Consider the following 13,203-nt stretch of genomic DNA (forward strand, 5'->3'; position numbering starts at 1 on the left):
CACGCGTGATGCCTTGCCTTGCACTTTTGTGTTCCCAGTTGCAGTTTTTTCAAAAATAAAATTAATTATTTATAAATATTAGATAATACCAACACAATCCTCTTGCCTTTTACTGTCGTCCTTTATTTTCTATGAAAAAAAATGAACAAATCAAATATATTACAAGTGCATTTTGTAAAAAAAAAAAAATGATTTCAAATGATTAAATTAACTTTGGAAAAATTGAGAAAAGAAAATATTGTGAACTGTGAACATTTCCCATAAATAAAAATACATGCTGGCCATAACTATAGCGCTTATTTTATAGATACAAAATAAATTACTATTATTCTAATAAATATTATACTAAAATTATTTTCAGTATTCAGGTGCTCTAAAAAAATAGGGTAATGCAATTCATATTTTCTAAACCTTAAATCATCATTACAAATAAAAAAGCAAATAAGAACTGCAGATTTTTTAATTGTAGTGGATTGGTGGGATTTAGATTTATTAAAATTTGAATCTCACAATATAAAAGAAAAAATTGGTGTGATAACTAGAAACACCTGAAGGCGCACGGTGTTTGATATACATGAAACTTCTGCTGGTCACTTTCTACAAAATAAAAGTTAGGAATAAATTCATAATTCGTGACAAAGCAAGCCTTTTAAAAATGTACCTGATAATTTCAGTCGGGGCAAAACAGTTTTGTTTTGCCATTCGTCAGAACCATCACAGCAATCACATATTCCATCGTTAACTCGACCCGAAGGCACCCATACATCTTATGATTATTAATTTTTTCAGTCAAAATTCCATTTTTTGAAAAGAATAATAAATTACCAGGTTTGGACGCTCTTTGGTTGAACGTGCAAAAAAATCTGCCATTTTCACTGCACGCGCTGGTTCCCGGCTCGTCACTTCCGTCTCTCGGACAGTCGCAATAGTCGTCATTTACTTTTATGAAATCAATGAGCAAGCCAGACTCGATGCATTTGAATTTGCCGTCTTTGTCAGGTCTGTAGTGCATAATGTCTTGAACTCGAGATCCACGCAGCAGGTTAATTTTCTTTTGAATGGCAAAATTTTGCAGAGCTCTGAAATGAGACAAACTTTTGTTTAAATTGTATTATTGAATTTGCCATTTTACTCTTCTTGGAGTGTGTTCTGATAGACGATCTTTGCGTGGCTAAGCACTTCTTGCTGGGCAATGTAGTGAGCGCCCACAAACTGCCAGAGGATGAAGGCGATTCCAAGAGCGACGACCCCAAAGAAGACGTACTGCATTCGCATCCATCGTCTTCGCTGCTTCATTGTTAGTTTCTCTGGAAAGTTTTAAAATAAAAACTAGTCACAAAAAGGATTTAATAAATTAAAAATATATAATTATAATATATTTTTTTTTCATTAAACAAACCAGTTTAAAATGTTAGCTGCAAGGCAAAAATCTCAATCACATTATCGATTAGGTTTTTAAAATTTTCTCGAAACGACGAAGGAACGATTTACATAAAACGTTCTCAAATAAACTCGAGACAATTTTTTGTCATCCCCGCAAATCTATGTAATATCTAACGACGGAATTTTACGAATTTTAATTACAAAGTTTGACATTCACTAAACCACCGGCTTTGCTAAACAAGATTATAGCCACGCCCCTTTGTTATCATTTTGCAAATCGCACGTGCTGCCACCTGCGGGGAGGAGAAGAAAACTTTAATACAAACACCGAAAAAGGCAAGATAAAATTTATGAGAAAAGGTGGAAATTTCTCCATTATCAATTTGCAGAAGTTTGTAAATTTTACAGATTTTAATCCGTAATTAATAGATTACAATAATTATCTGTCCAATTCCTTCGGAAGGTGAGCCGAAATTTTCTCAATTTGCTGATTGCTACATTTCTATGAATCGCATCAACAAACTCCAGAACAAATTAACCGGATTAAAATTAATATTTATGTACCATTGCAGACACGCAAAATACCTTCAAGATGACGGTGATGGAATTTTTCGGGTGTTCCTTCCTGGCGTTTGGACCTCCGCTGGCCATGTTCGCCATCACCATCGCCAAAGATCCGATCAGAATCATCATCATGATCGCCAGCGCCTTTTTCTGGCTCGTCTCTCTGCTCCTGTCATCCATTCTGTGGTTTGTGGTGATACCCCTGCGGACGGTGCTCGTCTTTGGTCTGGTGTTCTCGGTGTTTTTCCAAGAACTGTTCCGACTCCTGTTCTACATGCTCCTGAGAAAGGCCGAGTTTGGCCTCAGAAGGGTGTCCGAAGAGGAGACGCACGTCACAAATAATCGACAGGCAAGCTTTTCGTCAATTTTTTTCTTTTATGTAAATAATTAAATTTAAATTAAATCCTCAGGTGCTAGCCTACGTCTCCGGGCTTGGCTTTGGTTTGATGAGTGGAGCCTTTTCGTTGGTCGACGTCTTGGCCGACGCCACAGGTCCAGGCACGATGGACCTGTACGACGGCTCGGAATACTTTTTGGTCATCTCGGCGGCCACCACCCTGTGCTTCATCTTGCTTCACACCTTCTGGGGTGTCATCTTCTTCTCCGCCCTGGACCACAAGGTCATCTGGCAGGTGGTCTTTGTGGTTGCGGCCCATCTGGTCACCTCCTGCATCACCCTGCTCAACCAGAACCAGCACTACGTGCTCACCCTGGTTGGAATTTACTTGATTTTGATCGTCACCACTATCATCACCTTCAAAGTGGCCGGCGGCTCGCTGAACAGTCTCAAGAGAGGCCTCATGTGGCGGCCGGCAACCACCATCAACGTGACTGCCAACTGAGCTTGGTCTTCTCCTATTTTGTCTAAACTGATTCGAACAAGACCAGCTTAAGTGAGTCAACCTTTTTTTTACTTTTTTAGAGAATCGTTGTTCTCGTCGATGTTTTACAAGTTCAGATGTTTCATTCCGAAGCCAATATTAATTTTAGTCCTTGGATTTTTGCCCTTCGTTTCGAGTGGCAAGATCCTGAAGACTGAATAACATTTAAAGGTCCTCTACTTATTTATAAATTATTTCCAAATTTCCATTCCCGATGACAGTAATTAAAAATGGTGTAACTTTTATTGTGTAATGATTGCAAATTTGAAGTGATAAAAGCATGAATGACGAATGGATTTTTTGTAAAAATAAATTATCATTATTTATGTATAATAAAAATCTCCAACTTTTTATTACAATTTAGTATAAAAACTTATAAACCTGTCCATTACATTTAGCAGTTTATTTTCATTGAGATTGGCATGCGATTGGTTTTGGATAGTCCATCCAATTGAGCCAAACGTTGTCCCAGCACCTTAAAAATTTATATAACCATTTGCATAAAATTCACAGATCAATTAAATTTTACTTTGGGTTGCTGGCTGGGTCGCGAGGTTGGTTTCTTGGAGGAACAAGAGTGTCGTTGAATTTTTGGAGCAACTCCAACATCTCCTTGACAATGTTTGGCTGCTCCTTGGCCAAATTATTCAATTCGCACGGGTCGTCGTCTAAATTGAATAAGCAAATTTCTCCCCATTCTGGGCGACACCTTCGACTCTCGGACACATTTAGATTATTTTTCTGCAATTCAATTAAAATTTGAGATTCCCAAATGATTTAAATTATTGACTTATACTTTTGAACAATAGATTTGGGATTTCTGTCTCATTGTTTCGATGTTTTTGATAGTAGGCAGAGCGCATTTAGTTTTTTTAATGGCTTGAGCCACAAAGCCATTTTTCAAACCTTCCCAGTCGTATTTGTAATCTCTGCCGTCAGGTCCGATTCTCTTGTCAAATTTACCATCCATTATCGTTCCTGCGCCAAAATTTAAAAAAAAAAAAATTGATAGATTTTATCAAAAATCTAACCTTGCGACAGTTTCCACATTTCCTCATCTTTCCGTTTAATTAAGGCAGAGAGGTTTCTCTGATTGTCTATGACGAGAAGCAGGTCGTCGTAAGTGCCCTTCTCAGGGTCATTGATGGCCTCCCAAACGTCTTGACCGTCAATTTCATCAGAAACTGCGCCTTTATCGCCAATGGCGCTCAGCAAAGTAGGCAACCAGTCTTGAATGTGCATTAGTTGGTGCGAAACGCGCGGCGTGTTTTTTATTAACGGACTCCAAATCAGGGCAGCACCGCGAACTCCTCCTTCCCAGAGCTGATAAACAAGATTTGATATTTTGAAAAATTAAAATTAAATATTTAAAAAAAATATATATTAATTAACAATGTAATTGCATTTTAACAATTGAAATTAGCTACTTAATTGATTTTTTTATCATTTTCTTAATAATATAAATCAATAACAATTTAAAATACAATTTATTCTCACCGAATCTTTGACTCCTCTGAGGGGCCAGTTGCTGGCCGCGTTCAAATTGAATCCGCCGGCAGGCCCACCATTGTCGGTCGTGAAAATAATTATCGAGTCGTTGAGCATGTTTTTTTCATTCAACGCCTTCGTCACCTCGCCCACTGATTCATCCAGCAGGGAGAGCATGGCTTTTTTATAAACAAAATTCAATATCACTTTGAATAATAAAAAAAATATCGCACCTGCGAATATTCTTCGGTTTTTGTCCTCGATGTAACTGAATTTTTTCACAACGTCATCGGGCGCTTGTAAGGGCAAGTAAGGGTTAGCCGAGTGTGTGGCCAAGTGAGACAGGTAGAGGAACAGCGGCTCGGAAGTGTTGTGGTGGTGCACAACTTTGACAGCCTCTTCCGTCAACAGGGTGGTTGTGTACTTGCCTCTGCTGTCGTATGACACATTCATCCCCCGACGCATGTCGTAACCCCAATAATATAGCTGAAATTAGTTTTTTGTCTTGTCAATTTCGCCAAGGGCATTTGATCAATCAAAGTCTTTATTATTTTCTTTGTAAAATTAAAAGATATGAATTGCGACGTCCGTTATTAAAGTTATTTGTGTTCGTCACAGAATAAAAAGTGAATTTAAAAAAAAAAATGTTAAAATTGTAATATAGCTATTATAATAGTTGGTTAGCTTTTATATATTCTTAATTTAATTAGCTTAATTTAAATAAAAAATAATTAAAAGTTTAATAAGCTAATTTTAAATTCAAAAGAAATGTAAAAGTTAATGCCAATTTTTAAAACAATAAAAAAACTAGGAAATTAATATTTTTTCAATAATATAATTTATTTATTAGTTTATTTATTATTAATTTTTTTTAGTAAAATAATGAAATATAAAAATAATATAACAAATTACATTATAATTTAATGCATTTGTTTAGTTTCATAGAATATTTATATGCATCTGCTCTTAATACTAAGTTTAGTTTAATGTGAATTAAATATTTTTATTTGAATCAATTAAGGAATATCGACCTAATTGCATGCAGGTGTTTACTGGCCTTGCATTACTTTTATTGGTCTATTACGCATTCTGAATTTAATCAATTGTGAGTAATTTTATCCAATTTCTTACGCTCTCTTGAGCAGTATGGTCGTAATAGTCCTGGTGTCCAGACCAGTACCCAAAATGGGAATCGAACCCTCGGTGCAGCGGCGTGTACTCTTTTTGGAAGTGACCCAAGTGCCACTTGCCCACAATGTGGTTTTTGTAGCCTTGCTCGCGCAAATACTCAGGCAAGAGTTTCTCCTCCAATGGCAAACCGTACGGCTCGTTGGCGAAAATCACCCTGTGCTGCATTCCTGCATACAAAATTTTAAATAATTTTAAGGTAGCTTATCAGGTAAAAATGGTTCAAAAAGGTCAATATGTAAATTTAACTATCCAGCTTTACTGCGGTGATTCCAAGTCAATTTTATTGTTATTTGTTTCCAATTAAAAAAAAAGTTTAAAAAAACTCAATTGATAAAAGGGCAAAGATTTTGTTAAAACTTCCAATATCTGGACGACCAGAACCACCGCAGTGATTATTATTTTAATTTGCCAGATTTTTAGTAGAAAAACAAATAATAGAAAAAAATCCAAATTCAAAGCTTTTTTCAAATAATCAATCATTTTCCAAGATTAACCAAAGATTATCCTACAAAGATTCATTGGAAATGGAAAATGACCTCCGCATTAATGAAAAAAAAATTGTCAATAAAATCCCTCCGAATATATAGTTGACGAGACTCGTCAGACTTCATTGAGTGATTGACAAAATTCAAGTGGCACAATCTTTTCAATTCGGGCCATGCGAAATAACATCATCCTTGCCTGTGTGAATTGGATGCTTGCCAGTCATGAGAGCACTTCTGGAGGGTGTGCAGACAGGCATGACATAGTAATTGTTCAAGATGACCCCTGAATAGGCCAACGCGTCGATGTTGGGCGTCGGAATCTGATTGGAGCCGTGAAAGCCGACGTCGTTCCAGCCCTGCACCGATTTTGATCGATTTGAATTTAACACTTTTTTTCCACAGCGATCGGAATATCGGATAATAATGAGTAAACATTGAAATGCTCGAGGGATTAGCTTTGTATCTCACCAGGTCATCAGCAATTATGAAAATGATGTTGGGCTTCTTCTCGCTGTTCGTCTCTGCAGCGCTTTGGCCGAAAAACCCGAGCGACAAGAGCAGCGGCAACAAAAATAAAAACGTCATGTTCGTCCTGCTGATCGGAGAAGACTGACTGGCTCAATGTGTCGACCCTAGTTTTAATATAATTCCGTTCAACTCCTGCACTCGTGGAATTATCGAAGGGGGCCGGAAGAACGATATCTTTTTATTTTATGCGTTGTGATAACTCTGGACTGATAGGGTCACAATTTACCCCTTCCTCATGTGAATCCGCCAAGATGCAGGGCCTCGAACACTTTCGCGAAAACATAACAACTCGCCGTGCCATGGGTTTTATCAAGTGTGTCACCGAGTTCCTCTAATGAGGGCAAACTTATCTCACTCTGTCGGTTCTTTTAAATTTTGCACGTTTGAAAACAAAAGTAAAAACTGCTTTGCTTACTCTCTTTACTTTCACTCGCCTACCTCCATGCAAAAAAAAATGGCTTAATACATGCAAGCTTTAAAAAAAGAGATCAAGCTAAATCTTTTTATTGAACCAAAACTTCATTGGATTAAGTTTTGTCAAAATTATTCATTCTGCATTTTAAAAAGAATTTTCTCTTAATATAAAAATGATTATAGGTTTATTTTTTAACTTCAACATAAAATCAAGACAAAACGGGAATTAAAAGTTGTAAATGTTTTAATAAATCTGATTTTTGATAAATTTTGTAGTAAAACGTCAAAGAAACTTAGTTAGACTTTCGGATAATAAAGTATGATTTTATAAAGAATAACAAGATGTTTTATTTACAAACCTGAAACTAATTTCTACATTAAATTAATTTAAGTTAAATCGAAAAAAAAATTTGTAATTTATGTTCAAGATTAGTTTGAAATTGTTTCAAAATTACTAATTTCTAATTATTTCAAAAATTTTTATAATAGTTCGTTAAAATTCTCCTTTATGTTTCTTTAATCTGGTATATTTAATGATTTTAATGCTAGTTACGGGCTCTATTTATTATAGAGCTATTTTTTTTTTAAATTTTATTAATTTTGCAGTTTCTTGCAAAAGTGAAGTTGATAAATTAATTCATGCGAAATTGAAAAAGAAGTAAAACTGCAGAAATTCTTAATAAATAATTGGAATTCCATGCTTAGAAATAAATTATATAACTGATGATTTCCGGCACCAAGAACAAATGTATCGCTGATTTTTCAAGGTTTCTTTTTTTACCAAAACGTTATGAGTTCAAATGCCACTCAATGTGCACAAAAGTCAATTTTATTTGCAATAGTAGGCCAAACTCATTTTAGGAGTGTCATGTCTGTTTGCGATCGCTAATCGAATTCAGCGATCAAGCGCCAGAGCATAAAATCCAATCTGCGCGCTCTTGCCAAAAATCAACTCTCGGCCGCTTTTCACAAACTTCTCTGCATATCAAATGCGTCGTCCCGAGTTCATTTATTCGCGACGCAAACATCATACGGGAGGCTGTTTGCTTTTATTGCTCCGCATCGACTAAACGATCTATGCATGTATGTTTTGGCTACGCGCGCAAACGTACGTTCGGAGGATGAAATTGTAGTGCGCGATAAATAAAAATTCCATCAGGCGCGTGACAACCACTTTAATAAAATTTGCTGAAGTTTGCAAGTTGACCCACGTGGCTTGTAACTTGTAAAGGGATTTGAGTGAAAAAGTTTTAAACTCGTCGGTTTTATGTATTTCAATCAGGAAAATTCTGGAAGGTCGATTTCGCTGGATTTTTTATATACTGGTGAAAAATGTATTTTTCGGCGATATGTCAACTAAAAAAATTTAGTTTAAAATGTTGTAACGCAATTTTCATAAAGCATAAAAAGCCTTTTAAAGTTTCTCAAATTCCATAATAGAGTAAAATGTGAAATGAGAGGTTTTATTGTTGTTCTTATATTTAACTCTGCGCTGAATTTTAGAGAAATTATATTAAAGAAGACCCATTTTAAAAATTTAACCAAACTTTGAAATTTACCAAAAGAAGAACATGCAAGAAGTGAGAAATGTAAAAAAAGTTTCATAAACGAATTAAATAAACATTACTTTTTCAACGAAAAGCCTTAGTGAGAATAGTTTTTTGTTTTTAAAAATCTCGCAATTTTACCTGTAAACTTACTGTCAGAATTAAAATAATGTAAAAAAATACAAATTTATATTTTCGTAATTTGCAATGAATTTTTTTAATAAATTCAAAAATTATTTCTTGAATTTCACTGCTGTTGATCAGGCAAAACATTCAACTGATTTGACGCAGCGCCATTTCCTGCCTATAATGTAAAACCGTGGCTCGCAGCGTCAAAACTAATGCTGGCTTGAAAGTAGTGAAAACGTTATTCTGCTCCGTCGATATGCAGTTCGATTTGTTTGCTGCAATTTTCAAGCAGAGGAATTCTACTTTATAAATAGAGATTAGTTTAATCCGACCTCGGCTGATAATGTCAATTAATGGGGATACGATCGAAAGGATTTTACTGGTGATCTTAATTAGCATTATTGTGAGTACGTACGTTATAATTAACATTGAATTAATATAAAAATCTAATATTTTTTCCTAGTTACCACTTTCATTGATCACTTTGGTGACGTTTCAGCGTCACGAGAATATTGACTGGTCATTAGAAACGCACTTAAATACTTCAGAATTTGAAGGTATAAAATTTTATTTGCAATTAACAAAAAATTAAAATAAAAATTGTTTCAAATTGTGGTTTTTATTTCATTTTTTTTTTTTGTCAAAATCGTTATAAAATTTACATAATACAATTTTTTTTTATAGGAAAACACGGAATTGTTGCACAAAAAGGCACCATAGCTATTTTTAATTAAAAAAATTATGATAAAATATAATTTTATTTTGTTCAAAATTATGATTTATTATTTTGCCGACTAAATTTCTTATAGTTATTTTATATTTGTTTTTGATAAATTATGCATGAACCAAAATTCACACTTTAACTAATGAATAAACAATAAAAAGATTTTTTTCATAATTTTGTTATACTTTTTAGACGAGACTGAAATGTACAGAGTGAAACGCGCAGTGGATTACTTGAGCCAATTCGCGCGGCAGTTGCAGGTCAGGCAAATAAACACATGTGGCCTTTTTCAATAAGAACTGCCACAATTTAATTAGGGGGTGAAAAATTGCTGTGTGGTGCCACAAATATTGCCAAAGTCGAGTCTGCAAGCGTGCTCGGGGTCGGACGCGTACACAGCCGCGGTGCCTCAGCCCAGACAAATAGACGACGGCATCGGCCTGTTCGGAGCTCTCCAGAGACTTTTCGGCGGCCGGAGGTACAGACGTGGTGTGCGTAAGTGACCTAGACAATTTATCTCTACTCGCTCAATGAATAATGACGTTGCCTCATGAACAACTCTGCAGAGACGTTTGGCGTACAGGCCATGGTAATATTTTAGCAAACGAGATAATACCAAAGATGATACAAAAAATGAATGAAATAACATGTAATATTACAAAAATTAACGGATTAAAAAGAAATTTATGGCTGATAATTTGTAAGTGGGTCTGATTCTTCATAAAAATTGGTCATTTTATTTATAAATTAAATTAAATTTTTTATTATTAATAGTTGTTATTATTCCTCCAATTTGACGTTCAAATTTTTTATAAAAAATAAAAATTGAATAAATAATTAAATTAAATTTGTTTGTAATAAATAGACTGCATATTATCTCTAAATTCTACTGATAACATTCCTTTGACCTGTTGCCTCATGGATCAGAACCACAAATAATATTATTACAATTATAAATTTTATTTCAATAAAAATTACAATCATCTTAAAATAAAATATTCCCCTAATATTTATTATTCTTAATATCTTCATGCATTATCCACAGTGCTACTCAGATTGTGTTTTTCGACAGTTGAAACTAGTAAAATTGATGATAACTGTTTAATTAATTGATAAATTTTAAATTTAACATACCAGGTTAATGACAACGGAACTCTAAATTTTGACGAGAGCAACAAAGTATTCATGACTGAACTGTCCAAGCTCAATGTGAAGAGCGACCTGTGGCAAAATGTCACTCAGGACTCATTCCTCAAATGCATGGATCCTGCATCAAGTTAGATTTTGCAATTAATAAATTTATTAAATTAATTATTTAAATTAAATTATTAGAGGGAACTCCTTTGCAAATCACAACTGACAGTGGTAGAATCTGCTTTTCAAGGCCTACTGTTTTAATGACCTGCGTAAAACGGTTAATGGCAAAGGTAATTTAAATTTGAAATAGGATTAATTTATTTTAACTGTGAATATTTTTTGAAGAGGTGCTCTGAAGTGTATAACTCTAGTAAGAAATTTAACTTTTTTAAATTATAAGTTTACAATGAAATTATTTTAATAATTTGTATTTATTCCTGCAGCACAAAAGTGTAACTACATGGTTAGATCAATTCAAGTTTTCAGACTTGGTTGAAATAAAAATTATTTGAAATAAAATATAATGAAAATCTCTCATTTAATATTTATCCACCAGTGTCCTAAAAAAGTGACATATGCTTGAAAAAAGGAAATAAAATTTAATATGAACTGCTTTGAACGAAATATTACAACATTTGGTATTTTATAACATTTTTTTTATGATGATTGCAAAAAATTGTTCGTTATTTTCGGCTGAAATGAGTAATTTTTGGGAAAAAAATCATTGGGGTGTTATTTCTTTCATTAAAACTTTTGGGATTTTACAAATAGCGAGTTTTGAGATGTAGTTTAATTAATTTCGGCATTTTTTCTTGTCTGAAATATGCGATTTTAAGTAAAAATTTTCAATTCAAACTAAGCAATATTTGGCCTGTTAAAAAAAACTTATTAGGATGGTTCCAGAAAGCAAAACGGGTCAAATAATGAGCACACATATCCTGGGTCCTGCTGCCCTTGGTGCAAAAAAGTTCTTGGCCTAATTAAAAATTTGACGCTTCAATTTGACCATGTCCTTCGACATTATTTCCCCGTCAGGTCTTTCAACCTTCATAGTTCTGCTTCACTTCCGATGTGATAGTCCGTCCATATCACATCTGACGGCTGCACCATCGAACCAACATGAAGTCCAACAGCAGATTTGTTTTCGGAAATATTTTCGTGTTTCTTTTCGTTTTGCATTTCGTGCAAGCAAATTTAATCGACTCGTTGCTGAACATTTTCAAATCTCGTGATTCCGAGCTGGAAAAATTGCTTGGTGAGATTTAAACAGCAAATCTTTGTTCATATTTTTCTTCTTTGAAAATTGTAGCTGAGGATGAAAAGCATCATCGTCTTAAGCGTCAAGACAGCACGGCCGCTCCAACGCAAGCAACACCGCCTGCTTATGGCTACAATTGTCCCACGGAATTGTACCGAGTATTGAAATTTATTTATAAATTTATTTTCACTTTAAAATATAAATTTATAAATTCAAGAGAATGGATAAATGTTGCAAACTTCCTACACTTTATCCGGTGGACGTTTTGAATAAATGCACTGGTCGAAATTTGGTTTCTGCTTTACCGAAAGGCCCGAGGAAAGGTATTCGTCCTGTGCAATTGAGGCTTAGGAAAAACTTCTTGGTATCGTCACCTAAAAATTCTTCAAGTAAACTAATTGTTAAAAAATGATACGTTTAAAATAACTTAAAAGTTTTAGTCAAATCTAAAATCGAGGACATTGTAAGGCTATTCTAATGGATTAAAAATATGATAAAAAGAATTAATTTTGATGATTTCAGTGCAAGGTCCACTGTATTTTCAAACAACAGAGATGGGTAGGGACTAAAATTTATTCAAAAACGTTTAAATAACTCAAATAATCATTATCAGCTCACTCCTGAAAACTTCGTCGACGAGAACTTGATGTACTCAACAATGCAAATTTTGACTCCGCCCGGGCCATGGCAAAATCTATTGATCACTCAGTACATCCGAACAGAATGCAGTGGAATGTCTAATGCATTTGGAGGTTAATTAATTTCTTTTAGATAAACAGACATGTAAATTTTAATAAAACTATTTCAGATTTCACTGCAAACGTGACTAATATGTACGGACAAAAGTGCATGATCGCGCCGTTTAGATTGCTAAGGTGCATCAAAAGATCCATGATTTTGGTAAAAATTAATTATTCTGGTCTTTTAAATTTAAATTATATTTATATCTGTAATTATTAGGCTTACAATTACTGTCCTGGAATTGTCGCTCAAAGTAAATTTAAATAAAAATTATAAATTGTATGTGCAAATTTCATTTACTTTCAGACCAGCAATGTGACTTGGACAGAAACTTTTTGCGCCAATGTGATCCTTACTCGCTTTAATTAAAGAAAACATAAAAATAATTTATTCAAATTGTTTACCTATATTTTTAACTTTTTAACCTTAGTAAATAACAATTTTTTACTGATTGTATAAGTTACAAACAAGTGAGCTGTGCAGTGTGCTTGATGTTTATAAAATACATTTAATTACATAAATAAAATAAAGAAGTGTTTTCTCCTACAAAATTATGATTTTTTTATTAGTTAATCCTGCATATTTAATTTTTAAATTACAGTGGTTTGATCTAGTTTAATATAATCAACTAATTATTATATACACATATTCCAATCTCTCTTTATTTTTCATGTTCAACCGGTTCCGACTTTATTTGTGACGAATTTATAAAAAAAAAAATAAAATAAATTTG

At 33.9% G+C, this 13,203-nt stretch overlaps 5 protein-coding genes across 7 annotated transcripts; 3 read left to right on the top strand and 2 right to left on the bottom strand.

Annotated features, from left to right (window-relative positions):
- Positions 1 to 438: 438 nt before the first annotated feature.
- Positions 439 to 1,633, bottom strand: LOC132194815 (uncharacterized). Its single transcript, XM_059616328.1, has 5 exons — positions 1,400 to 1,633; positions 1,133 to 1,307; positions 826 to 1,079; positions 662 to 766; positions 439 to 597 (listed from the first exon to the last, which is right to left on the bottom strand). The coding sequence occupies exons 2-5, from the start codon at positions 1,294 to 1,296 to the stop codon at positions 539 to 541; spliced, it is 582 nt and encodes a 193-aa protein (XP_059472311.1). The 5' UTR covers positions 1,297 to 1,307; positions 1,400 to 1,633; the 3' UTR covers positions 439 to 538.
- LOC132194813 (gamma-secretase subunit Aph-1) lies at positions 1,616 to 3,181 on the top strand. Of its 2 annotated transcripts, none has more exons than XM_059616327.1 (3): positions 1,616 to 1,719; positions 1,956 to 2,296; positions 2,358 to 3,181. In XM_059616327.1, exons 2-3 carry the CDS (start codon positions 1,976 to 1,978, stop codon positions 2,787 to 2,789), a joined length of 753 nt encoding a protein of 250 aa, XP_059472310.1. In that variant the 5' UTR covers positions 1,616 to 1,719; positions 1,956 to 1,975; the 3' UTR covers positions 2,790 to 3,181. The 2 variants fall into 2 exon arrangements, with proteins under 2 accessions (XP_059472310.1, XP_059472309.1); XM_059616326.1 differs by having other exon boundaries at positions 1,687 to 1,846; positions 2,358 to 3,177.
- Positions 3,152 to 6,743, bottom strand: LOC132194812 (arylsulfatase B). The gene is made up of 9 exons (XM_059616324.1): positions 6,461 to 6,743; positions 6,189 to 6,348; positions 5,448 to 5,674; positions 4,550 to 4,802; positions 4,326 to 4,495; positions 3,860 to 4,151; positions 3,625 to 3,806; positions 3,358 to 3,569; positions 3,152 to 3,303 (listed from the first exon to the last, which is right to left on the bottom strand). The coding sequence occupies exons 1-9, from the start codon at positions 6,575 to 6,577 to the stop codon at positions 3,237 to 3,239; spliced, it is 1,680 nt and encodes a 559-aa protein (XP_059472307.1). The 5' UTR covers positions 6,578 to 6,743; the 3' UTR covers positions 3,152 to 3,236.
- Positions 6,744 to 8,821: 2,078 nt separating this feature from the next.
- On the top strand, positions 8,822 to 10,887 carry LOC132194841 (uncharacterized). Of its 2 annotated transcripts, none has more exons than XM_059616392.1 (9): positions 8,822 to 9,017; positions 9,074 to 9,167; positions 9,527 to 9,594; positions 9,652 to 9,829; positions 9,901 to 9,923; positions 10,380 to 10,415; positions 10,472 to 10,610; positions 10,667 to 10,761; positions 10,817 to 10,887. In XM_059616392.1, exons 3-9 carry the CDS (start codon positions 9,538 to 9,540, stop codon positions 10,868 to 10,870), a joined length of 582 nt encoding a protein of 193 aa, XP_059472375.1. In that variant the 5' UTR covers positions 8,822 to 9,017; positions 9,074 to 9,167; positions 9,527 to 9,537; the 3' UTR covers positions 10,871 to 10,887. The 2 variants fall into 2 exon arrangements, with proteins under 2 accessions (XP_059472375.1, XP_059472374.1); XM_059616391.1 differs by having other exon boundaries at positions 8,822 to 9,013.
- Positions 10,888 to 11,526: 639 nt separating this feature from the next.
- LOC132194802 (uncharacterized) lies at positions 11,527 to 12,949 on the top strand. The gene is made up of 9 exons (XM_059616306.1): positions 11,527 to 11,726; positions 11,781 to 11,887; positions 11,947 to 12,118; positions 12,170 to 12,192; positions 12,252 to 12,287; positions 12,343 to 12,481; positions 12,538 to 12,629; positions 12,690 to 12,723; positions 12,777 to 12,949. The coding sequence occupies exons 1-9, from the start codon at positions 11,591 to 11,593 to the stop codon at positions 12,833 to 12,835; spliced, it is 798 nt and encodes a 265-aa protein (XP_059472289.1). The 5' UTR covers positions 11,527 to 11,590; the 3' UTR covers positions 12,836 to 12,949.
- Positions 12,950 to 13,203: the final 254 nt, after the last annotated feature.

This window comes from Neocloeon triangulifer, unplaced genomic scaffold, assembly GCF_031216515.1.
Source record: "Neocloeon triangulifer isolate White Clay Creek 2 clone unplaced genomic scaffold, ASM3121651v1 ptg000008l, whole genome shotgun sequence".
Lineage (NCBI taxonomy): Eukaryota > Metazoa > Arthropoda > Insecta > Ephemeroptera > Baetidae > Neocloeon > Neocloeon triangulifer.

Coding starts and splice junctions, on each gene's coding strand:
- LOC132194815 (XM_059616328.1), bottom strand. CDS start 1,296: ATGAAGCAGCGAAGACGATGGATGCGAATGCAGTACGTCTTCTTTGGG. Junction 1,080..1,132: donor CAGAACACACTCCAAGAAGA/GTAAAATGGCAA, acceptor GTCTCATTTCAG/AGCTCTGCAAAATTTTGCCA. Junction 598..661: donor GCCCCGACTGAAATTATCAG/GTACATTTTTAA, acceptor TTTATTTTGTAG/AAAGTGACCAGCAGAAGTTT.
- LOC132194813 (XM_059616327.1), top strand. CDS start 1,976: ATGACGGTGATGGAATTTTTCGGGTGTTCCTTCCTGGCGTTTGGACCT. Junction 2,297..2,357: donor ACGTCACAAATAATCGACAG/GCAAGCTTTTCG, acceptor TTAAATCCTCAG/GTGCTAGCCTACGTCTCCGG.
- LOC132194812 (XM_059616324.1), bottom strand. CDS start 6,577: ATGACGTTTTTATTTTTGTTGCCGCTGCTCTTGTCGCTCGGGTTTTTC. Junction 5,675..6,188: donor CAAGCATCCAATTCACACAG/GCAAGGATGATG, acceptor TTTTGTATGCAG/GAATGCAGCACAGGGTGATT. Junction 4,496..4,549: donor AAACCGAAGAATATTCGCAG/GTGCGATATTTT, acceptor TTTATAAAAAAG/CCATGCTCTCCCTGCTGGAT.
- LOC132194841 (XM_059616391.1), top strand. CDS start 8,954: ATGTCAATTAATGGGGATACGATCGAAAGGATTTTACTGGTGATCTTA. Junction 9,168..9,526: donor AAATACTTCAGAATTTGAAG/GTATAAAATTTT, acceptor TATACTTTTTAG/ACGAGACTGAAATGTACAGA. Junction 9,830..9,900: donor GAGGTACAGACGTGGTGTGC/GTAAGTGACCTA, acceptor ACAACTCTGCAG/AGACGTTTGGCGTACAGGCC.
- LOC132194802 (XM_059616306.1), top strand. CDS start 11,591: ATGAAGTCCAACAGCAGATTTGTTTTCGGAAATATTTTCGTGTTTCTT. Junction 12,193..12,251: donor AATCTAAAATCGAGGACATT/GTAAGGCTATTC, acceptor TGATGATTTCAG/TGCAAGGTCCACTGTATTTT. Junction 12,630..12,689: donor TCAAAAGATCCATGATTTTG/GTAAAAATTAAT, acceptor TGTAATTATTAG/GCTTACAATTACTGTCCTGG.